General features: G+C 43.1%; 1 protein-coding gene across 1 annotated transcript in view; it reads left to right on the top strand.

The window, feature by feature from the left end:
* scap (SREBF chaperone) overlaps positions 1–26,105 on the top strand; it is a 191,886-nt gene that overhangs the window by 119,373 nt on the left and 46,408 nt on the right. Inside the window, exons 7-13 of the mRNA XM_067978770.1 lie at positions 1,747–1,919; positions 3,168–3,294; positions 5,319–5,431; positions 7,725–7,819; positions 18,852–18,950; positions 20,033–20,275; positions 25,179–25,624. Coding sequence (XP_067834871.1) covers positions 1,747–1,919; positions 3,168–3,294; positions 5,319–5,431; positions 7,725–7,819; positions 18,852–18,950; positions 20,033–20,275; positions 25,179–25,624 — 1,296 coding nt within the window. The remainder of the gene's footprint in view (positions 1–1,746; positions 1,920–3,167; positions 3,295–5,318; positions 5,432–7,724; positions 7,820–18,851; positions 18,951–20,032; positions 20,276–25,178; positions 25,625–26,105) is intronic.

The following is a 26,105-nucleotide window of genomic DNA, read 5'->3' as shown; positions in this document are numbered from 1 at the left end:
TAGGGGAATGAGTAAGTGTACTCACTTTGGCTGACCTACTTAGGTCATTGCAGCGCCTCCTGCACTGTATGCAGGTACGCGATATGTTGGTGGTACAGGTAACCTCCTCTGCCACCTCGAGCCAGGCCTTCTTGGTGGCAGAGGCAGGCTGCTTCCTCCCGCCCGCCGGGGGGAAGATCTCTGTCCTCCCCCTCCTCCACACCCCATCCAATAAGAGCTGGAGTGAGGCATCATTAAACCTGGGAGCAGGCTTCCCCCTGGGCTGCTCCATGCTGTAATTTTTCCTATTATCTGCAGCATCAGTCAGTGGAGGACTGCCCCTTTAAATAGGGCTCCTCCAGCTGACAGCCTATGCTGCACATGCTCAGTCCGCCCGCTGCGCAGCTATTCAGCGCGAAACCCGGAAGCAAAGGTAAGTGGCTTCAATTAGCCTGCGATTGCGTGCAGAGCACCCTGATTTGACTGGGCGCATTACCCACCCGCCCAATCGACCCCCCGCTGCGAACCCGCCACCCTCTTAATATCGGGCCCATTGTGTCACCACTGTGCACATAACAAAAAAATGGTAGTGCCACAAAATGAATACAGAAGTTTATGACCACCTATGTGCAAGCAAACTAAACAAGAAAAAAAAGATTAAGAAATAACTTCAAAAAACTCCGACAATCCCCTCATAGTGCTTCTTAAATACGTTTCTGTCAACAGCACAGACACTAGCAACCGGGGTCGGTCATTTTCTGTGGATGATTGGACAACATAGTATCGCCAAGAAATTGCACCCATGATGAAATTACAACACTTTGGTATCACTTGCGGGTGTTTCAGCACGATCCTACCAGAGTATTAGATATGGTTTTAATCAAAGAACTGATGTATTTTGGTGTTTTATTAATCATTTCCTGTCCTCGTCCGGAGGATGGAACATTTCCGACTATGAACATTTCTATTCTTTGGTTGACCTACTAGTGGCACATGCATGATGATGGAAGAAACTTCTTTCCTCCAATCCTACCACCACACCACCCAAAAAGGATCATTTTTCTCTCATCGCGGTTGACACAGGTGCATGTGTGAAGGCGAAAGCCAGCTGTGAATGTCACTTGAAACTGGGATTCAGATTAGGATTCCTAGTTTGGGAATTTAGCCTCAGTTAATGACCACCATTACTGCTTTTGTTTTTGTTATAAAATATTTTTGGGGCTGCAGGATTAATTGTGTGCAACTCAGAGTAAGGATTGTAAGTGTTGGGAAATAGAACTTTTTCCCACTTTGCATCCAATTCATGCTCTCCAAGGTCAGGTCTAATGTAGGCTTGGTTCGCGGTAAATATTTGCCCTGGTAATGTACCTATACCCCATACTTCAAACTAACAGCCCCTAATGATCTGTGTGACATTTCCATTTCCCACTCCAACTACACTGTGCCACATTTAGTTCACTTGGGATCCTTGTGCTCATTAGGATAAGAAGGCTTAACCTATCAATATGAATTAGATTCATATTAAAGGACAACATTCAAAACTCTGCATCACAAAGGTGCTCAACCATTCCTTTTCCATGCTCTCCCTCCCAAAAATGTTTCTATTGTTGATACAACTTGAAGATCTTTAAAAGGTGTTGTTTGTCATTGCTACAGGCTGCAGAATAAAATAATCAGTGTTTACTGCAATATGGCATTGTAGTAAATATTCATTACTCCATGAAAGGTCTTCCAAAATACAATCTTACATGTTTTGTCTCTTTTCAGATTCCTAAACAGTCTCCGATTGAGGTTGAAGCAGCTTCACCCTAGTGTGAACAGTACACTGAGAGAAGATCAGATAGTCCATGTCCATTTTAAAGAAGAGATCGGCATTGCTGAGTTGATTCCTTTGGTTACTACGTACATCATTCTTTTTGCATACATTTACTTCTCTACCAGTAAGTTGTGATCTGGAATCTATCCGGAGAACCCAATTACGCCCTTGTTAGGCCCGACAGAACTCTCGCCATTTGAGAGTTGGCATGAGTTTTGTTAAGGGCCTATTAAATGCTGCAAGATTGCCCAAGACAAAGGGATTGATTATCTTTAAAGCGTGCCCATTAGCTCCCATAAAAGCAGAAGAAAATTAGCCTTTTTCGTCCGCGCTTCCCAGGCCGCAGTCTCCTCCATTGGAGTTGTATGGCACTGTAGCTGGCGCTAATGGAGCACATGCCTCTGGTGCCCTTACAGGCAGGAGCCACCCACCTGAATTAGTAATGACTCCCACCCCCGCAATGGGGGATTGGGTCTGCACTACTGACCAAGGGTGGCTGGGGTTCTTGCTCAGCTGTGCTTCTGCCAACAGAACAGAGACCCTGGAATATTGGGAACTTTGAACCCATTAATGGAAAATTTAAAAATGACATTGGGGAAGTAAACAAGGTAGAATATCACTACAACGCCAGTACAACACCACTCTCCCAAAACTCACACATCCAGATTAAAGTATCATGAAATTTGTTGTGAGCCTCTGCAATGACTGGTTCCCAGGCGATGCATGAGAGTAGTTCAAACAGATTCTATAGATTTTTCCCTTCTCCCCAATTCCTCCAGCAAGTAGGTTAGTTGAGGTAAATAACATAGTGTGTAGGGAACTGTAGATTCCCCGATGCAGTGCATTGGAGCTTTAGTGTGTCTCATCTTTCTCTACCCACTATTCTAAGAAAAATAAAGTTATTATGAGACGAGGCCGTTTTTCCCATCAAACCTGCACCATCCAGAGTCCACATATGTTATCTTATCACAAATCTCTTCCCACCACCACCTATTGATCCCCTCCTTTAAAAGTACTAAGTTCTTTCCCCTACCTCCCCTGAAAAACAAGTCAAGCAGTACTATTAGTACTTCTGTATGCCCTCAATCTCCCTTCTCAATAGTTATCGATTCAGCTCTCTTTAAAGGTGCCAGTTGATCCTGAATCAGCTATAAAAGTTTTTCCTAACCTTGCTCAATATTTGTGAATTTTGTAGTTGTCATCTAGTTCTTTGTTCATTGTAGAAGTTAAATAACTTATCTATATCTTTCATTTTTGTAAAAACCTGCATCATATCTCCCTCAGTATTCTTTTCTTCAGTAGATGTAAGTTTAGTTTAATTCATGTTTTCCTTTGTTTCGATCTTTTTGTATGATGTGTTGTAACTTTACAGGGAAGATTGACATGGTGAAATCAAAATGGGGTCTTGCACTTGCAGCAGTGGCAACAGTTCTGAGCTCCCTCCTTATGTCGGTTGGTCTGTGCACACTTTTTGGCCTTACACCTACTTTGAATGGAGGGTAAGTGTCAATTAAGAGTGTTAATCTGATGTTAACATGAGTCCTTTTATATTGGTTTGGTATTGCGCTAATGCTGCTGGCTTCCAACACGCCAGAATTGCGCAGCCAGCGGCAACATCAAAGTAAATGCGCAAGATTCGCTAAGGTTAGTGACAGTGAACTTGTTTTTGGGTCTTCCCGCTGAGGTTGTGCACAGTCTGGTTCAGTATGAGACAATCATAGAATCATAGAATGATACAGCACAGAAGGAGGCCATTATCTCCAACAGGAGATAATCTAACCACTTCCCCTTGATATTCAACGGCATTACCATCACTGAATTCCCCACCGTCAACATGCTGGGGGTCACCATTGACTAGAAACTTAACTGGACCAGCCACATAAATACTGTGGCTACAAAAGCAGGTCAGAGGCTGGGTATTCTGCGGCAAGTGACACACATCCTGACTCCCCAAAGCCTTTCCACCACCTACAAGGCACAAGTCAGGAGTGTGATGGAATACTGTCCACTTGCCTGGATGAGTGCAGCTCCAACAACACTCAAGAAGCTCGACACCATCCAGGACAAAGCAGCCGGCTTGATTGGCACCCTATCCACCACCCTAAACATTCATTCCCTTCACCACCAACGCAGTGTGTACCATCCAAAGGATGCACTGCAGCAACTCGCCAAGGCTTCTTCGACAGCACCCCCCAAACCCACGACCTCTACCACCTCGAAGGACAAGGGCAGCAGGCACATGGGAACAACACCACCTGCACGTTCCCCTCCAAGTCACACACCATCCTGACTTGGAAATATATCGCCGTTCCTTCATCGTCACTGGGTCAAAATCCTGGAACTCCCTACCTAACAGCACTGTGGGAGAACCTTCACCACACGGACTGCAGCAGTTCAAGAGGGCGGCTCACCACCACCTTCTCAAGGGCAATTAGGGTTGGGCAATAAATGCTGGCCTTGCCAGCAACGCCCACATCCCATGAACGAATAAATAAAAAATTCGGCCCATCGTGCCTGTGGCAGCTCTTTGAAAGAGCTATCCAATTAGTCCCACTCCCCTACTCTTTCCCCATGGCCCAGTAAATTTTCCCTCTTCAAGTATTTATCCAATTTCCCTTTGAAAGTTATTGTTGAATTTGCTTCCACCATCCTTTCAGGTAGTGCATTCTAGATCATAAACAACTCGCTGCGTAAAACATTTTTTCCTCATATTGCCTCTGGTTCATTTGCCAATTACCTTAAATCTGTACAATGGCCATGAAGGGGAATGGAGTCGTAACATTATGCAGACTCCGGAGGTAATGGTGTGGGAATAAAAAGAGAAGCCAATGCTGGAGAAGGATAGGTAAGAGTGGAACCGAGTGAGGGTAGTCCCACTGAGCTGGACAATGGAGAAGAGATGTTGGAGGACGATGATCTAGTCGACTATGAAAGGCTGTAGAAAGGACCAGGAGATATAATGCACTACAGTCACAGGAGATGTCATTTGTGACTTTGATTAAGGCCTCGGTACTGTGGTAGGGACAGAAACGGAGCTGCGGGAGAGATGGGCATGGATTTGAGAGGAAAGGAAGGTTGGAGATGGGCAATACTTTGCAAGGACAGAGCGGTCAAAGGTGTGTTTTTTGAAGACGCGGTGATGACAGTAGCTTTGAAAGGGAAGGGGACAGTACTTGAACAGAGAGAACCATTTACAATGTCAGCTAGCATAAGGCCTAGAAAGGGAAATTGGATGGGCAGTAGTTTAGTGGAAAGGGCGTCAAGGGAGCAGGAGGTGGGTCTCCTATTATGAGGATTTCCTGCCCTATTCTGTTCTTTACACAAGTTCGATCAGTTCAGTATTTAGATTGAGGTTGCTGAGCCTGCTTGTGGTTAACTTAAACATAGTCTTACTTATTGTACCATCAGCACTTGTGAAAAGATGCTGTCATATGTTCAGCTTTTTGCTTATGGACCACACATCTAAGTCATGTCACTGATGATGTAGTTTTTAATTGCCTTGTTTGTTTTTTGCTTTTCAAAGGGAGATCTTTCCTTACCTGGTTGTGGTCATTGGTCTGGAGAATGTGCTTGTTCTCACTAAGTCGGTTGTCTCCACCCCTGTGGACCTTGAAGTCAAACTACGAATAGCACAAGGTATAAAAAAGTACATAATTTATAATAATTGTTTCTTCCCTCCCCAATTACTACCATCAGCTTGTCTACACGCAACTTTTCTCTTTCTGGACCCATACATTTCAAGGTGGCCATTTACTGCCAGCTGACCTCTCTCCTTGTTTAGTGCAGATAAAAAAAACAAAACATGAAAGCTGAAAATACACAGCAGTGATTGATGACGAAAAGAGAAAGATGGGTTAAAGTTTTGAATGGGTCACTTTGTCAGTTCTGATTTCAGGTTCCCACCAAAACATTAGCTTATTATTCAGATGTTGACTAAGCTGATGTGTATTGCCAGCATTTTCAGTATTTCTTGTTCAGCAATTCTCTCTCCCCAAACAGCACAGACAGCTGGCAGTCAGATCTAGTGAAGCCTTATTCTGGCGAAGTCTGAATGGCTATATTATTCAAAAGAGCTTGGTGAAATGAAGCAAATGGCAAGTGAGCTATTATTAAAGTATAGTGCTGAACTATATTATGAATTTTGATGAGATATGTCAGATTAAACAAATTTATAGTCAAAATGTTTGCAAACAACTAAAATTACATAAATAAAAGAATCTTGACACAAAGCTGATGCAGGGGTAAGTATGTATATTATACTTAACCATAGAATTGTCCCCTCCTGTAAAATTTCAGCTGTACTATAAGGCCAATAGGTTTATACAGATTTCTCAAAGTGGGTATATTTCCCCAGGCACTTTATGTTGCAACCTGGATTTTCAGGAGCTGGGTCTGCGCCAGCAATAAGCTGCGCTCCTTTTATCATCCCGTTTCCCAGTGCAAGGCCCCGTGAGAGGGCGGGAATCCAACTGGGCCATGTTAATGGCCTGGTCCACCAAATTTAGGTGCGACAAATGCTCTGTAGGTGCGCCACGCCTGTCCAGTTCCGGGGTAGAGAGTGGGCCTGGAAAATCTGTCCCATTGCCTTGATGGGGCTAGTCGTAAAGTTATTTGAGCATTCCCCCTCTCCACTGTTTGTCATGTACTAGTTAACATGAAGTATTTCTGAAATCTTTTGACATGATAACATAACAACGTCCAGAGCAAAAAAAGAGCTTTCAGTCCATCAAGTCTGTTTAATTCGGAGTCCTTGTATGATTATTTTAACATGGGCTAGCCCTACCTGGTGATCTCCTAATTTAAGGAACACTAAATTCCTTCCCATATTTCCCCTGAAAAAAATCAGCTGTGCTGTTAATATGAACCTCCCTTCATCAATTGATCCTAAATCTGTCCCACATGAGTACTATGTTTTGGTGGAGTGGCAGAAGCATAATTCTAATCTGTGACATTGCTAGAGGCTTGTGAAATTTTGTACAGATGTCTTTGCTTTGTGGTTTTGCACCATGTGATGGCAAGGGCACCATTACAACCGTATGATGTTGGATGCAGGGGCTTTTATTTCTAAAATAAAATGCATTGCTTTCTCATAACTGGAAAACCATGCGCAATGGGTTACAAGTATTTACTGAAACCGGATTGTGATCTGAAATGGTGCCGTTGAGTTGATTGTAAATTAGTACATTGTTAAGAGCAAGCTGCTTTGCTGCTGTCTTTTTATTAGTTCCCTGCTGTGAACTCAAGTGTTCGTCTGAATCTGTTTGTTCAGTTTTGACGCTGTCTCCTTAGTTATAACCCCCAGCTCAGCTGCTTTAGTGAGTGGAATTATTTCATTGCAGTTTAGTTGCAGAAGGTACTAGAGGAAACGACCTTGAAATAATGCCCTGACTTATGTGAAAATCTTAAAATACTGTAATTATAAAATTCAGATGTTTACAACCCACCTAATTTGGTGACTGTATTGCAGTGGTAAACTGATATGTATTTAAATCTCCAGGTTTTTTCGGGCTTATTATCTCAGTCATTCCATTTCATTATTGTCTTGTACCCACTCCAAGGCATCCCTCATATTAACAATAAATGGGATCAATAACCTGTCACAAATGACAAAATAGCAATCAATTTATCCATCTGATTAATTAAAAGGTCCCAATTTAGACTCATCTTGTAACTAAACAAATTATCCTTTATAAATAAATGTATTAACCATTCAACTTTACCTGATCATATTTTCCCATTGGATTGCTTTGATTGATTTGGATGATCATGGTTGAGGTCATGATGCAACTCATTTAATAAACTGCACCAGTACTGGGAGAAAAATCAAGTAATGAATTTATTGATATAAAAGTTAGGTATAGAGTACTTTTGGGTGGATTTCTATGTCCTTAACATTTTGGTAACAAGCCTGTAATTTATACTTGTCTAGGTTTGAGCAATGAAAGTTGGTCCATTATGAAGAACATGGCTACTGAACTCGTTATCATACTGATTGGTTACTTTACCCTGGTTCCTGCTATTCAGGTATTTCTTGTGACTCGTCTTTATGTTTAGATGAAACTGTTTTGAAACAGAATAAGAATACTTGAATGTGTAAGATTTGGAAAGCAGTTTTCATTTAAAAGTTAACCCAGACACCTTAGTGGCCCAGTGGGTGTCTTACTGAACCTTATAGACCAGGAAGAGTCTCAGGTTCATTTTTCTGTTGAGTTTGTTGATCTTAACCATGATTGTGATTGGAGCCAGATACCGTGCCAGAGACCTGGTGCTCTGAAACCATACTCCACCTTGAGTTAGCACCTTATGGAGAGAGGAGAGGAGAAAAATGGGGAGGGCTAGAGAAGATGAGCCCTTTTTGTAAAAAAAAATACACTTCACATAAACCGTCGCCTAATAACCATCATCCTTTTACCGATGTGTTGCTGATTATAGTGTGCTCTGTATGTATGCCATGTGGACTGATGAACCAGGTGCACGACCGTTGCTGATTTCCTCTCCCTCCAGGGGCACAGATCAATTATAGCACCCTAACTTCAATGGACCAACTAAGTACAGACCAGGGCTCAGGCCTTCCTTATTTGCATGTGTTATTGGCACACCATATTGACCTATCTGGAATTTTAAAAAGTAATGTATTTTTGAAAAATCTATCCTATATTGTACTGCAGGCAATAGTCTATGCATTTGAAGTGTAGAATATGTGTGACTGTTTTACGTAGGGAAATTCAGCAGCCAATTTACACACAGCAAGGTACCACAAACAACCAGGAAAAATAGGCTAATTCCCTTGCTCTTCTTCGAATAGCACTGTGGGGTCTTTTACATCCACCAGAGAGAGCAGATCGAGGGTTGGTTTAATAAGTTGTCCAAATGACGGCACCTCTGACAGTGCAGCACTCCCTCGGTACTGCACTGATGTGTTAGCCGAGATTATGTGCTCAAGTCTCTGGAGTGGGGCTTGAACCCATAACCACCTAACTCAGAGGAGAGAATGCTCAGCCATTGTTCTCACATGTGCACTTTCTAGCAAGAATCACTGGACAGCAATCAGGAGTAAGAACCCTGGCTGCTTTTTTCCCCTGCTGGCTAACCAGAGCTACTGTGCCCATTATTTGCACTCAGGCCATCTAACTTAACATTCAACCAAGGATGGAACCTGGAATCCTGCTGTTCTGTGTGGCTGTACTCAGTACCACAGAAGGGAATGCATGGATTGACCAAAACATCAGGGAGGCCAGGAATTATTTCTGCGTTTACTGTTACTCTGTCTCTCCCTGCATCCTTCTTTCCCAGAGATGTGTCATTTTGGGTCTCCTCTCTGCAGGAGGCTTCCCTGAAACCTTTAACGGTGGAAGTTTTGGCAAGCGACTGTGGAAAAATACCACAAATCACTTCAGTCCATTGAAGATTTATATTCTAAAAAGACAAAAATGATCCTGTTCCTGAATAGTACTGGTTGCTTTCAGCCTCTTGTATCTCGAGAGTCAACAGTGCGACCTTTTGCACTGTAAATAAGTACATGGGTATAACTAGGTGTCCTTGGCAATGATTCAGCTTTATGCTAGTCTGGAAAGAGCCACTTTCAGTCCATGCTGTTTGAGGATGAAATGTAGTTCAGTGACACTTTTCCGTACTTGGCATTGCATTGCATGGTAATCAGATTACTATAGTTACAGTGGTTATCTAAAGAGGAGGACGAACTGAAAAACAATCTAATGAACTTGATTGGGTTGTGGTTTGATACTTTGCTGGTAAATAATTTGAGCTTTTATGGTACCAAATTGTTCAAATGGTATTGATTGCAGATTAGCTTTCATTAACAGTTATCACAGAGACCTTCAGCATTTACTTTTCAAGAATTTTATTGATTTCAAATGCAATCTTATTTGTTTTTTAATTCTATTTACTGAGATAATAAGCTTGGGGGAAGGGATATTGGAGTGACAGGTCAAAAGATGCTTTTACATTTAATCCAGGTTTTGGGAAATCGACCATCAAATTAACCTGTATGTTTATACTGTCCTTTTGCCTCCGCTCTTCTATAGGCCCAGCAGAGGCTAATTCAGGAAATGGACCCGGTCTTCTTCACATCTACAGAAGGCCAGGTGCCCATTTTCCAAATTATCTCCAACAGGCCGACCGGAGAGCAGACCAAAAGGCAATTGAAGATTTTTTTAAAATTCATCTCAGAAATTAAATGCACCAGGCCTTGATGCAGCAGAAGTAATCTTAATCTGAATCAGCATGTCAACATGCGAGCATGCTGACACAGTGGGGGCAATTTTAACCTAACCCTCCTATCTGGAAACTACCAGGATCAGGTGCAACGCTGCTTTAACACCTCATCTGATTTTACTCTCCATTGAGTAATATTGGGCGGGGTGTAAAATCGGCATTTCATCCGCTCCCATGGGTTTCCGACTGGCGTGTTAGGTTAAAATTACCGCCAGTGAATCAGCTGAGCATGTTCAATAGGCTAAAAAAATAGGTCACTGTGCCAGTGGCAATTCAGGAGACTCTCAAAGCAGGTCTCCATTACCATTGCCTCTGTGGAGATCACTATGCTTTGAACGTTGCTGTCGAATGTGGATGAATTGTGCATGAGTTAAAGCTCCTTAAGATTTTATACTTTAGAGGCATTCCTGCACTAAAATGAAGGGTAGATTTTTGTCTTTACTGTTTGGGCTGTAAGCATCACCTGAGCAAAGCACAGTCTACACCTGTGTCAGTAGTAATCAGATATCACACGCATTGCCCTGTAACTTGTATCTCACTCAATATGTTCTGGATCAGTGTAAGTACCAAATTCAAATGTTTTTTTTAAAAAATTAGGGCAGAATTCCTGCATATTTTCTTCCCTCTCTTTTGACTCGTGCTAAGGCACAGTTCCACAGGTGCTCACCCTCTGCTATTTAAACTCTTTTTCACGTGTAGCTTAGACATTGAGTGTTGGCAGACCGTACAGTGAATTTTGATTGCAAGTGTAAAGGGGAAACAGTGAAATCCTAGAACTATGCAATTGGACAACTCGGTGCAGTCAACTGATGAAAGTTTAGATCATAGAATCATAGAAACTTATGGCACAGAAGGAGGCCATTTGACCCATCATGTCTGTGCTGACCGAAATGGAGCTATCCAGCTTAATCCCACCTTCCAGCACTTGGTTCGTAGCCCTGTAGGTTACGGCAATTCAAGTGCACATCCAAGTACTTTTTAAATGAGTTGAGGGTTTCTGCCTCCACCACCCTTTCAGGCAGTGAGTTCCAGACTCCCACCACCCTCTGGGTGAAAAAATGTCTCCTCAGCTCCCCTCTAATCCTTCTACTAATTACTTTAAATCTGTGCCCCCTGGTCACTGAGTCCTCTGCTAAGGGAACTAGGTCCTCCCTGCCACTCTATCTAGGCCCCTTATAATTTTATACACCTCAATTAAATCTCCCCTCAGCCTCCTTTGTTCCAAAGAACAAAGGATACAGCAAAGGCTATGGGCCCTGACAACATCCCGGCTGTAGTGCTGAAGACTTGTGCTCCAGAACTAGCCGTGCCTCTAGCCAAACTGTTCCAGTACAGCTACAACACTGTCATCTATCCGAAAATGTGGAAAATTGCCCAGGTATGTCCTGTCCACAAAAAGCAGGACAAATCCAATCCGGCCAATTACCGTCCCACCAGTCCACTCTCAATCATCAGCAAAGTGATGGAAGGTGTCGTCAACAGTGCTATCAAACGGCACTTAACATGCTCACCGATGCTCAGTTTAGGTTCCGCCAGGACCACTCGGCTCCAGTCCTCATTTCAGCCTTGGTCCAAACATGGACAAAAGAGCTGAATTCCAGAGGTGAGGTGAGAGTGACTTCCCTTGACATCAAGGCAGCATTTGACCGAGTGTGGCACCAAGGAGTCCTAGTAAAATTGAAGTCAATGGGAATCGGGGAAAACTCTCCAGTGGCTGGAGTCGTACCTAGCACAAAGGAAGATGGTAGTGGTTGTTGGAGGCCAATCATCTCAGCCCCATGACATTGCTGCAGGACTTCCTCAGGGCAGTGTCCTAGGCCCAACCATCTTCAGCTGCTTCATCAATGACCTTCCCTCCATTATAAGGTCAGAAATGGGGATGTTCGCTGATGATTGCACAGTGTTCAGTTCCATTCGCAACCCCTCAGATAACGAAGCAGTCCGTGCCCGCATGCAGCAAGAACTGGACGACATCCGGGCTTGGGCTGATAAGTGTCAAGTAGGGTACGGTAGCCTAGTGGTTATGTTACTGGACTACTAATCCAGAGACCTGCACTAATAATCCAGATTCATGAGTTCAAATCCCGCCACGGCAGCTGGGGAATTTAAATTCAATTAATTAAAAAAATAAAATAACCTGGAATTAAAAAAAGACTAGTATCAGTAATGGTGGCCATGGAACTACTGGATTGTTGTAAAAACCCATCCGGTTCACTAATGTCCTTTCGGGAAGGAAACCTGCTGTCCTTACCTGGTCTGGCCTATATGTGACTCCAGACACACAGCAATGTGGTTCATTCTTAATTGCCTTCTGGAATGGCCGAGCAAGCCACTCAAGAAGGCTGCTCACCACCACCTTCTCAAGGGCAATTAGGGATGGGCAACAAATGCTGGCCTTGTCAGCGATGCCCACATCCCATGAACGAATAAAAAAAAGTAACATTCGTGCCAGACAAGTGCCAGGGAATGACCATCTCCAACAAGAGAGAGTCTAACCACCTCCCTTTGACATTCAACGGCAATACCATCACCGAATCCCCCACCATCAACATCCTCAGGGTTTCCATTGACCAGAAACTTAACTGGACCAGTCACATAAATACTGTGGCTACAAGAGCAGCTCAGAGGCTGGGTATTCTGCAGCGAGTGACTCACCTCCTGACTCCCCAAAGCCTTTCCACCATCTAAAAGGCACAAATCAGGAGTGCGATGGAATACTCTCCACTTGCCTGGATGAGTGCAGCTTCAACAACACTCAAGAAGCTCAACACCATCCAGGACAAAGCAGCCTGTTTGATTGGCACCCCATCCACCACCCTAAACATTCACTCCCTTGACCACTGGCGAACCATGGCTGCAGTGTGTACAGGATGCACTGCAGCAACTCGCCTAGGCTTCTTCGACAGCACCTCCAAAACCCACGACCTCTACCACATAGAAGGACAAGGGCAGCAGGCACATGGGAACAACACCACCTGCACATTCCCCTCCAAGTCACACACCATCCCGACTTGGAAATATATCACTGCTCCTTCATCATCGCTGAGTCAAAATCCTGGAACTCCCTTCCTAACAGCACTGTGGGAGAACCTTCACCACACGGAGTGCAGCGGTTCAAGAAGGCGGCTCACCACCACCTTCTCAAGGGCAATTAGGGATGGACAATAAACGCTGGCCTTGCCAGTGACGCCCACATCCCATGAACTAATAAAAAAAGAAAACAACCCCATTCTATCCAATCTTTTCTCATAGCTAAAATTCTCCAGCCCTGGCAACATCCTCGTAAATCTTCTCCGTATCCTCTCTAGTGCAATCACATCTTTCCTGTAATGTGGTGACCAGAACTGTACACAGTAATCAAACTGGGCCTAACCAATGTTTTATACAGTTATAGCATAGTCTCCCTGCTCTTATATTCTGTGCCTCGGCTAATAAAGGAAAGCATTCCGTATGCCTTCTTAACCACCTTATCTACCTGTCCTGCTACCTTCAGGGATCTGTGGACATGCACTCCAAGGTCCCTCTGTTCCTCTACATCTCTCAGTATCCTCCCATTTATTGTGTACTTCCTTGTTTGCCCTCCCCAAATGCATTACCTCTCATTTCTCTGGATTGAATTCCATTTGCCACTTTTCTGCCCACCTGACCAGTCCATTGATATTTCCCTGCAATCTACAGCTTTCCTCCTCACTATTAACCACATGGCCAATTTTTGTGTCATCTGCAAACTTCTTGATCATGCCTCCTACATTCAAGTCCAAATCATTAATATATACCACAAAAAGCAAGGGACCTAGTACTGAGCCCTGCAGAACCCCACTGGAAACAGCCTTCCAATCACAAAAACACCCATCGACCATTACCCTTTGCTTCCTGCCACTGAGCCAATTTTGGATCCAACTTGCCACTTTCTCTTGGATCCCATGGACTTTTACTTTTTTGACCAGCCTGCCATGTTGGACCTTGTCAAAAGCCTTGCTAAAATCCATGTAGACTACGTTAAATGCATTACCCTCATCGATCCTCCTTGTTACCTCCTCAAAAAATTCAATCAAGTTAGTGAGACACAATCTTCCCTTAACAAATCCATGCTGACTGTCCTTGATTAACCCGTGCTTTCTAAATGACGATTTATGCTGTCCCTCAGAATTGATTCCAATAATTTGCCCGCCACTGAGGTTAGACTGACTCTTGTCATAAATTATGTTCCTCTCTACAAGGACAGCTAGTATAGGCTTATTGCCAATTCAGTAAATCAGTTTCAGAGAAATTTGTAAAATCAAGCCTCAGACAAAGTCTGTCCCTTTATTTTTTTTCAAAGTTCTCTTTTTTTTTAGCAATTTCTGTTACTAAGTGTGGGTTCATACTATAACATTAGCATCACTGCAAAGTGGAAACCACTTACCAGTGACCCTAAAGTTACAGGGTAACTCTAGAGCCAGGTCCCAACCTGCCTGCGGAGGAGAGTAGTGCATGTACTGTCAACGTTAAACTTGGTTTACATACGGCTCAATGAATCCATTGGATACTTTGTTAATTTACTTAAAGCTTTTTTAAACATACTGAAAATGTGGACACTCCTACCCATGCTCTCGATACATTTAACTTCTAAGAATGGAGCTCTGCTTATGCAAGTACACCCACATGCACAGAGCCCTCTCCTGAACCGTACAATCACAGCTAGACAACATAAACAATGTACTGCTGTTGTGAATAGACACTGTAGCCAATTGAGATTGGTAGCTACACTATAACTGCACCCTAAAAGATCACACAATACCAAATAACATTATTATGAAGACTCCACTTTCTGTTCTACAAGCACGTTAAGTAACTTCATTTTATGCTGCAGTAATGTAATCAAAGATTCTTATGGCCTGCATTTGTATAGCACTCATCACGTGGAAGAATCTCTGTCACATTTTTTGGTTTTTATACGAGATATTTTCTCAGGTTCAGCGCCACCAGCCACTCCCATGAGCAGACCTCGCATCTCTTATGATCCAGAGTATACTCTTTATTGGCCAACATCTAAGCAAACAATAGCAAGACTCAGGGATAATTCTTTCATTGTGAACCGTGCTGCAGCTCCACACTGGCTGGCACAAACTTCAATACAGAACTGTTCTGCCAGTTGGAAAGGTGAAACTATTTACTGGCATAAAGTCAGTCCAGACAAATCATTCAACATCCTTTGAAGCCTGCTATACACGGCGGACAGTTAATCCATCGGAATCCCTAATAACGTCTTTTAAGAGAGGAAAGCCCTAAACAGAAAAGATTGAGTTGCTTCTGCTTTCTCGTCCTAATGTAATCGCAAATAATATGCTTCACGGTCTTACGGAACCACTTTAAATAATAAAAATGAAATTTTATTGATTTAAAAAATAAAATAGAATGTGAAGTTTGCTAAATTTATATCTTTTTCCATTCATATAATCATCAGCTTTTTTTATAGTAACAGTTAGACTGTGGCAGTTGCTGCCTATGAGCTGCCCTAGTCAATTTCAAAGTTCCTGAACTGCTGCCGCCGCGTTTGTGAATGTCTTTCAGAAATTAGCATTTAATGAGATTCAAATACAAATGGGATTCAAATACATTAAAACAGTGCTGCAGGGCAAACGGCAGTGGATGTGGGCAGACGGAAGGTGACCCCGAACAGCTGCTTGAATTGCCCGAAATAGCCGGCCCGCTTAATACAGTTTAAACGGCTCTTTTAAATTGACACCTATGGTAATGGCAAATGGTTAGCGCCATTTGCCCGATATAGGTGGCTGTGCAGGATAAACGGGGACGATGTAAGTGTTCATACTGAAACAGAAGGCTAAACTTCCTTTATCAATATTAAATGTATATCCAGTCTTTGACAGTAACACACTATGCTTGCTATCTAATGTGACATCTGGGGCCATTTAACACAATTAGAACCTTAGAACCCACGCCAAACTTAGTGGGAGGATAGAAGATTGGGAAGTCTTCAAAAGACAGCAAAAAGTAACTAAAGGATTGATTAAGAAAGGGAAGGTAGATTATGAAAATAAATTAGCAAAAAATATAAAAACAGATAGCAAGAGTTTCTATAGTTATATAAAAAGAAAACGTAGGTCCCTTAGAGGATGAAACCGGGAAATTAATGGTGGGAAACATGGAGATGGCAAAAATGCTGAACAAATATTTTGTTTCAGTCTTTACGGTAGAGGACACTAAGAATATCCCAACACTGGACAAACAGGGGGCTCTAGCGGGGGAGGAGCTTAATACGATTAAAATCACTAAGGAATTGGTACTCAGTAAATTAATGGGACTCAAGGTGGATAAATCCCCTGGACCTGATGGCTTACATCCTAGGGTCTTGAGGGAAGTGGCAGTAGGGATTGTGGATGCTTTGGTAATAATTTTCCAAAATTCTCTGGACTCGGCAAAGGTCCCGGCAGATTGGAAAACTGCTAATGTAACACCCTTATTTAAAAAGGGTAGTAGGCAGAAGGCTGGAAATTATAGACCAGTTAGCCTAACATCTGTGGTGGGTAAAATTTTGGAGTCTATTATTAAGGAGACAGTAGCGGAACATTTGGATAAACATAATTTAATAGGAAAAAGTCAGCATGGCTTTATGAAGGGGAAGTCATGTCTGACAAATTTGCTTGAGTTCTTTGAGGACATAACGTACAGGGTGGATAAAGGGGAACCAGTGGACGTAGTGTATTTAGACTTCCAGAAGACATTCGACAAGGTGCCACATAAAAGATTATTGCTCAAGATAAAGAATCACTGGATTGGGGGTAATATTCTGGCATGGGTGGAGGATTGGTTATCTAACAGGAAGCAGAGAGTTGGGATAAATGGTTCATTCTCGGACTGGCAACCAGTAGCCAGTGGTGTTCTGCAGGGGTCGGTGCTGGGTCCCCAACTCTTTACAATCTATATTAACGATTTGGAGGAGGGGACCGAGATGATACAAAGATGGGAGGGAAAGTAGAGAGTGAGGAGGACATAAAAAACCGACAAGGGGATATAGACAGGCTGGGTGAGTGGGCGGAGATTTGGCAGATGCAATACAATATTGGAAAATGTGAGGTTATGCACTTTGGCAGGAAAAATCAGAGAGCAAGTTATTATCTTAATGGCGAGAAACTGGAAAGTACTGCAGTACAAAGGGATCTGGGGGTCCTAGTGCAAGAAAATCAAAAAGTTAGTATGCAGGTGCAGCAGGTGATCAAGAAGGCCAACGGAATGTTGGCTTTTATTGCTAGGGGGATAGAATATAAAAACAGGGAGGTATTGCTGCAGTTATATAAGGTATTGGTGAGACCGCACCTGGAATACTGCATAGAGTTTTGGTGTCCGTACTTAAGAAAAGACATACTTGCTCTCGAGGCAGTACAAAGAAGGTTCACTCGGTTAATCCCGGGGATGAGGGGGTGGACATATGAGGAGAGGTTGAGTAGATTGGGACTCTACTCATTGGAGTTCAGAAGAATGAGAGGCGATCTTATTGAAACATATAAGATTGTGAAGGGGCTTGATCGGGTGGATGCGGTAAGGATGTTCCCAAGGATGGGTGAAACTAGAACTAGGGGGCATAATCTTAGAATAAGGGGCTGCTCTTTCAAAACTGAGGTGAGGAGAAACTTCTTCACTCAGAGGGTAGTAGGTCTGTGGAATTTGCTGCCCCAGGAAGCTGTGGAAGCTACATCATTAAATAAATTTAAAACAGAAATAGACAGTTTCCTAGAAGTAAAGGGAATTAGAGGTTACGGGGAGCGGGCAGGAAATTGGACATGAATTTAAATTTGAGGTTAGGATCAGATCAACCATGATCTTATTGAATGGCGGAGCAGGCTCGAGGGGCCGATTGGCCTACTCCTGCTCCTATTTCTTATGTTCTTATGTTCTTATTATATTTTCCCTAACAATTGCACCTTGTGCAGCCTACCACAGCCAAGTGTCTGGTCTTGGAACTCATGGCTGATCCTTTCAGAATTACTCTGTGACTGGATTTTTAACCTCTCACGTATTGTTTCTAACAATTAGAAATTGTCAACACAGACTAATATAACTTTTTGTCACAGTCTCAGAATGCTTTATAAAGGAGAGGAGAGAGGTCGAGAGCACAGGAAAAATTAAGAATGGGAGATAAAAGCACTTTTAAAGCAATAGGTTTTCAGATGCTTTTGAAGTGAGAGAGGAAACCAAATGAAGTGGTTTTGGAAATTGAAGGAGGGGACATCTGTGATCTTTGAAATCCATAATTAGAAATAGAGCTGAGAAGATGTTAAATTATGTCATGTTGCGGGAGGGGAAATAAACAGTACTTTTGCTGCTACATAAAGGTTTTGTGAGATGTTGGTTTGTTTTCCATTTGAAAGTACTGATCCAGCAAAATTGATTTCCCAGCTGATTGGTGCTATTTTGTGTTTAGAAAATATTTTTTTAAATAGCAAGAACTAAAACAAGCCCAATTAAACTAGTATTAGGTATTTGCATAGATAAAAAGAAAAACTGCAAATGCTGGGAATCTGAAATAAAAATAGAAAATGCTGGAAATACACAGTGGGTTTGTCGACGTGAAAAGACAAAGGACAGGTTTTGGGTGTGAATCATTCCGTCAGAATGGAAATACAGTAGCTTATTGAGAATATATCCTCCCTTTGTTTTGCTGCCTAATGAACTTGCGTTCCTTCTCCTAATTCATCTTAGTTCATGTCTTATTACTTCAAGTATTGTCTGAAAACTGTGCCATGTACTAAACTTTTCCTCCTTGTTTTGTTCTGTGTATCTTCTCCATATGCCCCCTCCCCACCATCCCAAATCTCAACAGGAATTTTGCCTGTTTGCTGTGGTTGGACTCGTTTCCGATTTCTTTCTGCAGATGTTTTTCTTCACAACTGTGTTGTCCATCGATATCCGCCGCATGGAGGTAAGATGACCCTGACATACTCGGATTCAAATTTAGTTTTACTCTGATGCTCCGGCGCTGGAGAGTGTCGGCTTAGCTCGGATGGTGGCACGCTTGCCTCTGAGGCAAAAGATTGTGGCATTAAGGACCACTCCAGGACTTGAGCACATAATTTGTGCTGACATTCCAGTACAGTACTGAAAGGATGAGATGCTAAACCAAGATTGTCTTTTTCTGTTGCAGTGGTTTGAGCTGTACATTAAAGTACCGATAGCACTATTCAGTGATGGGCAGGGAGTTGTCCTGGTGTCCTGAGCAACATTCCTCCCTCAATCAACACCACTAAAAACAAATTAACTGGCCATTCATTCATTGCTCCTATCTATGTGCAAAGTGGCTGTCGTGTTTGCTTACATAACAGTCCCTGCACTTCTGAGTAATTAATTGTACGTGAAGTATTTGGAGTAATTTCTGAGAGGCATCATACAGCATTATGTAATCAGTTGTCTTAATTTCCTTTCTGTACTTTCCCCTGTGGTCCAGCAAGTTAGGTCACTAGTGCACATTGTGGGGATTGACAGATTGCAGGTTTGGTCTTTGACTCTCCCTGTATTCCTGATCTCAGTTGCATCACTGTGAGGAATTTCCAAGTGGAAGCTACCTTCCCCACCCTTTTGAAAAAGGAGCCAAAACTGTGGGTTATCTCTACATAGATGTGTTAGAGATGCATCTTCAGATGCCTGTGAGTAGGCAATATGATCTCAGCTACTGTTGTACATTGCCCAAGAGGACCCAGAGGAGATGAACGTAGGGCAAGTAAAGGATTAGATAGTTAGTGCATTTTGACCGGGATAGATTGGCTGGTGTATCAACAAATGATAAGTCAATAAAATGGCAGTTACAGTCAAAGATTTGTACCAAAAATGGTAAGATATTACTTACAGTGTAACTTACCTGTCAAGTAATGCTTGTAAGTCTGTTGCAACAAGAGACTGACTAATGTGGAGGGAAGACAGCATCAGAAAATACATTTTAAAAAGCTTTACATCTGCTAATTTCCAACTCATTGTTGCAATTTTCCTGACTTCTCTGTTTCCTACCAGCTTGCTGACCTTAATAAGCGCCTTCCTGCAGAGGCTGTGCAAGAAATCCCTGAACACCTGAGGCTGCCTCGTTCCAAGTCAGTTCCAAGGCAACAGAGATATGAGCGTCAGCCTATGATGCGGCCTTCGGCTCCTTACACCATCTCCCTGCAGCCTTCTTCTTTCAGAAACTTGCGGCTGCCAAAGAGATTGAGAGTAGTATATTTTCTGGCTAGGACACGACTCGCTCAGAGAATCATTATGGTAAGAAATGGATTGAATCTGATGCACATATCTACTGTACAAATTTGTTAGGCTCATGGGTATGTAATTGCCTGGGTCACATTTTGGGTCATATTTTTCGACTTTTTTTCAACATAAAGGCACTACATCTATTGCTTAAAGTCCTATGGGACCTCACTCAAAGATTCCTTCAAGAGCCTGCAAACTTTAATAAGCATTTTTATTAAACCTATGATACATGTCATCCGGCACAAGGGATTTGTTTGTGCCTTTTACTCATTATATACCTCTCCAAAATAAAAGCAGAAATATCAGAAATACACATAGGTCAGTCAGTCAACATCTGTAAACAGAAAAGACAGATTAACATTCTGAGTGTAAGACCCTTTCTCAGGACTTAAAACTGCAAGATAACAGTCCCTTTGTAAGGTGGAAAGAGGGTTGGAGACAACAGATACTATGTACCTCTCCATACTACTTCAAAATTTTCTAGGATATTGAGTGTCCTACAGAATTTCAATGGCAACAGAATTTCAGTGGCAAGTTAATGTTATCCTCTTTGATGAATATTTGTGGAAAATATTCATTTGCTATTTTCGCTGTTTTATTATCAGTTTTGTCGCCACTTTTATATTTTAGAATTGTAACTTGTTCTTTAATTACTGTTATTATTTTGATATTGCACTAATGTAAATCAATCCATAGAGATTATATTAGCCTGAGTAGGCAATAATAATATTGAAGTGCACTGGTGAGACAACAACTTGTGGTCTTTTGTCTGGTGTTAGTCATCATACTTAAAATGGCATTGAGGTAGAAGATCAGCCATGATCTTGTTGAATGGCGGAGCAGGCTCGAGGGGCCGGATGGCCTACTCCTCCTCCTATTTCTTATGTTCTTAGGAAAAAACAGACTTGCAATAAGGATATTACTGGGTGTTGCATCAACGAGCTGTGACGACAACCATAAAATTGTACAGCACAGAAGGAGGTCGTTCTGTGCATCGTGTCTGTGCCCAGCTCTTTGCTAGAGTGATCCATAAAATAATGATACTGCCCATGGCCCTGCATCTTCCTCTGCTTAAAATATTTATCCATATTCCCATAAAAGCTACAATAGTCCTGCCTCAACCACTCCCTTGTAGCAAAGCATTTCATGTTCCGCATATAAATAAATTTCTCTCTCTTTACTCTCTTCAGTGCCAGTTTTAAATTGATGACCTCTGCATTGCCTCTCCATTAACCAAAGGAGATAGTCTATCCCCATTCACTCTATCAAAATTCTTCATTTTAAAACCCTCCAAAGCATCCTTCTCTGCTCCAGTGGAAATAGACCTAGTACTTGCAGTTTCTCCTCATGACTATTGTTTCTCTTCTCTGGCATCACCTGGTGAATTTACAACGTATGCTCTCTTGTGATTTCAATGTTCTTTTTATAATGGCACACTCAGAACTACACACAGTATTCTAATTAAGGTTTTGCAATAATTTATCATCGCCCACAAGTAACATTAGACTAACTGGTACAAAAGCAAAATACTGCAGATGCTGGAAATCTGAAAAAAAATCAGAAAATGCTGGAAGTACTCAGCAGGTCAGACACCAAGTGTGGCAAGAGAAACAGAGTTAACGTTTCAGGTCGATGCCCATTCATCAGAACTGGAAGAATTAAAGATTTAAGAGTTTTTAAGCAGGTACAGAGCCAGGGAAAGGGGGGGGGAAGCGGGAGAGGAGGTGAGGGGAGGAAAGAACGGCAGTGCTGTTGTTGTTTGGCGAATAGACCTTGCGGAATCTGAACGCCAACTCACCGACTCCTCCCTCTACCCCCACCTGAACCATGACCCCACCGCCGAACATCAAGCCATAGTTTCCCAGACTGTCACTGACCTTATCTCCTCTGGAGATCTTGCCCCCACGGCCTCCAACCTCATAGTTCCGCAACCCCACACAGCCTGCTTCTACCTCCTTCCCAAGATCCACAAACACGACTGCTCCGGTAGACCCATAATTTCAACCTGTTTTCGCCCCCCCAGAACTTATTTCTTCCTAACTCGGCTATTCTTTCTCCCCTTTTCCAGTCTCTTCCGACCTACATCGTGACTCTCCCGACACCCTCTGCCACTTTAAAAGTTTCCAGTTTCCTGGTCTTAACCGTCTCCTTTTCACCGTGAACGTCCAGTTCCTCTATACCTCCATCCCCCACGACGGCTTCTTTCTTGAACGGAGGCGCAACAGTCCCCATCCACCACCACCCTCCTCCGCCTGACTGAACTTGTTCTTACATTGAACAACTTCTCCTTTGACTCCACTCACTTCCTCCAGATATAAGATATCGCTATAGGAACACTTATGGGTCCCAGCTATGCCTGCCTTTTTGTGGGATAATTGGAACATTCTTTGTTCCAGTCCTACTCAGGTCCCCTCCCTCACCTCTTTTTCCAGTACATTGATGACTGTAACGGTGCTGCTTCCTGCTCTCGCCCTGAACTGGAAAATTTCTTTGCTTTGCTTCCAATTTCCATCCTTCCCTCGCCTTCACATAGTCCATCTTCGATTCTTCCCTTCCCTTCCTCGACTTCTCTATCTCCATTTCTGGGGTTAGGATGTCAACTAATATCTACAAAAGCCCACTGACTCCCATAGCTACCTTGGTTACACTTCCTCTCATCCCCGATTCCTGTAAGGACTCTATTCCATTCTCTCAGTTTCTCCAACTCCGTCACATCTGTTCAGATGATGCCACCTCCACACCAGTGCTTCCGATATGTCTTCCTTTTTCCTCAACCAAGGATTCCCCTCCACCGTGGTCGACAAGGCCCTCGACCGTGTCCATCCTATTTCCCGCACTTCTGCTCTGACCCCTTCCCCTCCCTTCCAGAACCATGAAAGGGTTCCCCTTGTCCTTACCTTCCACCCCACCAGCCTCCCCATTCAACGGATCATCCTCCACCATTCAGCATTCCACTCTTCCATCACCCCCAATACCCGCTCCCATTCCCATGGCACCATCCTGTGCAAGTGCAGGAGATGCAATATCTGCCCTTTCACCTCCTCCTTTTCCACCGTCCAGGGCCCCAAACACTCCTTCCAGGTGAAACAGCGATTTACTTGTACTTCTTTCAATTTAATATACTGTATTCGCTGCTCACAATGCGGCCTCCTCTACAGTGGGAGACCAAATGCAGATTGGGTGATCACTTTGCTGAACACCTCCGCACAGTCCGCAAGCATGACCCTGACCTTCCAGTGGCTTGCCATTTTAATTCCCTGTCCCACCCGATATCTGACCTCTCTGTCCTCGGCCTCCTACACTGTTCCAATGAAGCTCAATGGAAGCTCGAGGAACAGCACCTCATCTTGCGATGAGGCGCTTTACAACCTTCTAGACTTAACATTGATTTCAATAACTTCAGATCATAACCACTGCTCCCATTTTTTCAGACAGCTGTGGCCATTTACAGCATGGTTCTGCTGTTGCCATTTACAGCTCCTCTAGACCTATCTTTTGCTTCTTCACTTGCCCTATTACCACCCGCTTTGCCTTGCACCATCATCCCTTTTGTCATTTAATCACTGCTACCCTCCACCCTATAACAGACCTTCTCTTCTGTTCTTTCCCTCCCCCTTCCCCCTCCCCTCCCCCTCCCCCCCCTCCCCCCTCCCCCTCCTCCCCCTCCCCCTCCTCCCCCTCCCCCTCCTCCCCCTCCCCCTCCTCCCCCTCCCCCCCTCCCCTCTCCCCTCCCTCCCCTCCCTCCCCACCTTTTCCCCCTCCTCCCCCCTCCCCACCTTTTCCCCCTCCTCCCCCCTATCCCCTTAATGTGAAACTAGGGGAATACACAATTGTAAGCTAAGGAAGCAGTTAATTGAATGCAACCTGGTCATTCGTTTAATTTTCTGTTGTGGAACCTTGCTGTGCATTAATTGGCTGCCAGGTTTGCCTACATAATAATAGTTGCTAAACTTCAAAAAATAATTAAATCTACATCAAGAGCTGTGAGACATCTGGAGACATGATAAGGCACAATTCAAATACAGCTTTCATTATTTTTCTTTCCTTCTTCCCTCCCTTCTTTATTCCTTCCTTGTTTCTTTCCTAAACACAATTTAAGGAATAGTGATTAGTGAAGTTACCTGTCCATGGAATAGTCTGCCACCTGATATGCTGTATTCAGACTTAGTGGAAAAAGGAGTAATTCCTAATTCAATGAGAAATTTAGTGATTATTGGCTTAACGCCAAGACACAAAGTAAATGCAAATAGTCTGCATTATTCCTAAATGTAAATTGGGCTGAATGGCTTATGTTCATTTGACTTGATGTCAAATTTCCCTCTCTTCTGCTGGTCCACCTCCTGTTAGGTGATTAGAACATTACATTAATCACCACCACCTTCTCAAGGGCAATTAGGGATGGGCAATAAAAGCTGGCCTTGCCAGCGATGCCCACATCCCATGAACGAATAAAAAAAAATTGCAATTGTAAAAGTTGCCTTTTATTGAGGCTACGCTGTACTTTTGGTTAAATATTTTGTGTGGTTGCTTATAATCAAAGCTGCCACTCCAATGAACTGCTACTTTATTGGAGGAGCTGATCTTTGAATGAGTCATCTGCTCATTCCGGTAATTCACATAGGCGTTAACGACCCTGTTATGCAATTCAGAGAGAACAGGGAGTTCTGTTTTCCTGGTCATCATTCTATCTCAACTAAAGGTTTTACTAGCTATTCACTTCATTGCCGTTTGTAGGATCCTGCTGTGCTTAAACTGGCTCCCACGTTTGCTTAAGAGTCACTGTATTTAATTGTATATGAAGTACTTTGTGATGTATTTGAGATATGCTACATAAATGCAAGGCATTTTTTAATACATAAATAAATTACCGTGTTGGACTGGACAACACCTAAATCTAATTGCTTTTCTTCTTGAGGTGGGGACAGTGATTTGGATTGGGATCCTGGTTTACACTGATCCTGCTGGCCTCCGGACATTTTTGACAGCACAGGTGACTGAGCAGAGTCCTCTGGGAGAGAGTGGCTTAGCACCCATTGCAGTCCCACCAGGAGTTTTCCAAAGAGGAGATACCGAGAACAGTTTGCCTGGTTTCCCATCAGATGTAACCCCACCACTGGAGAATCAATCCCATGGCACAGATCAGAACAAGAATCCAAATCTTCTTGATGCCTTACCTTTGGTCTCTCCTGAAAACTTAACGGATGATGGCAAGCAGCAGGTCCGTGGTGAGGATAGTCTCCCAGAAAATGATTTGAAAGTGGAGATCACATGGGGAGCTCAGGATGAGGAGATGTGGCGGAAGCTATCATTCCGACATTGGCCAACTCTCTTCAGTTACTACAATAACACATTGGCAAGGAAGTAAGTAATTTTGAACATGTCCTGATATGGTTGTCCATTATAATGTATCTGAAGCATTTTGAAGAAGGTAAAATTGAACAAATTGGACTAATACAACGGTTCAAATGAATACACCTTTCGTGTCTATGCTGGCTCCTAATTCCACTGCCACGTGTTCTCTCCATAACCCTGTATCTTCCTCTGCTCCAAGTATCTATCCAACTTTCCCTCAAAAGATGCAGTAGTCTCTGTCTCAGCTACTCCCTGTGGCAAATCATTCATAGAATCATACAGCACAGAAGCAGGCCATTCGGCCCATCGTGTCTGTGCCGGCTTTTTGAAAGAGCTATCCAATTAGTCCCAATCCCTGCTCTTTCCCGAGAGTTCTGCAAATTTCTCCTTTTCAAGAATATATCCAATTCCCTTTTGAAAGTTACTATTGAATCTGCTTCCACCACAGTGTCAGGTGGTGCACTCCAGATTGTAATAACTCGCTGTGTAA

Source organism: Heptranchias perlo, chromosome 3 (genome assembly GCF_035084215.1).
Source record: "Heptranchias perlo isolate sHepPer1 chromosome 3, sHepPer1.hap1, whole genome shotgun sequence".
Taxonomy (NCBI): Eukaryota; Metazoa; Chordata; class Chondrichthyes; order Hexanchiformes; family Hexanchidae; genus Heptranchias; species Heptranchias perlo.
Note: the sequence above shows the minus strand (reverse complement) of the source record. Positions and strands in the feature narration are given on the sequence as shown.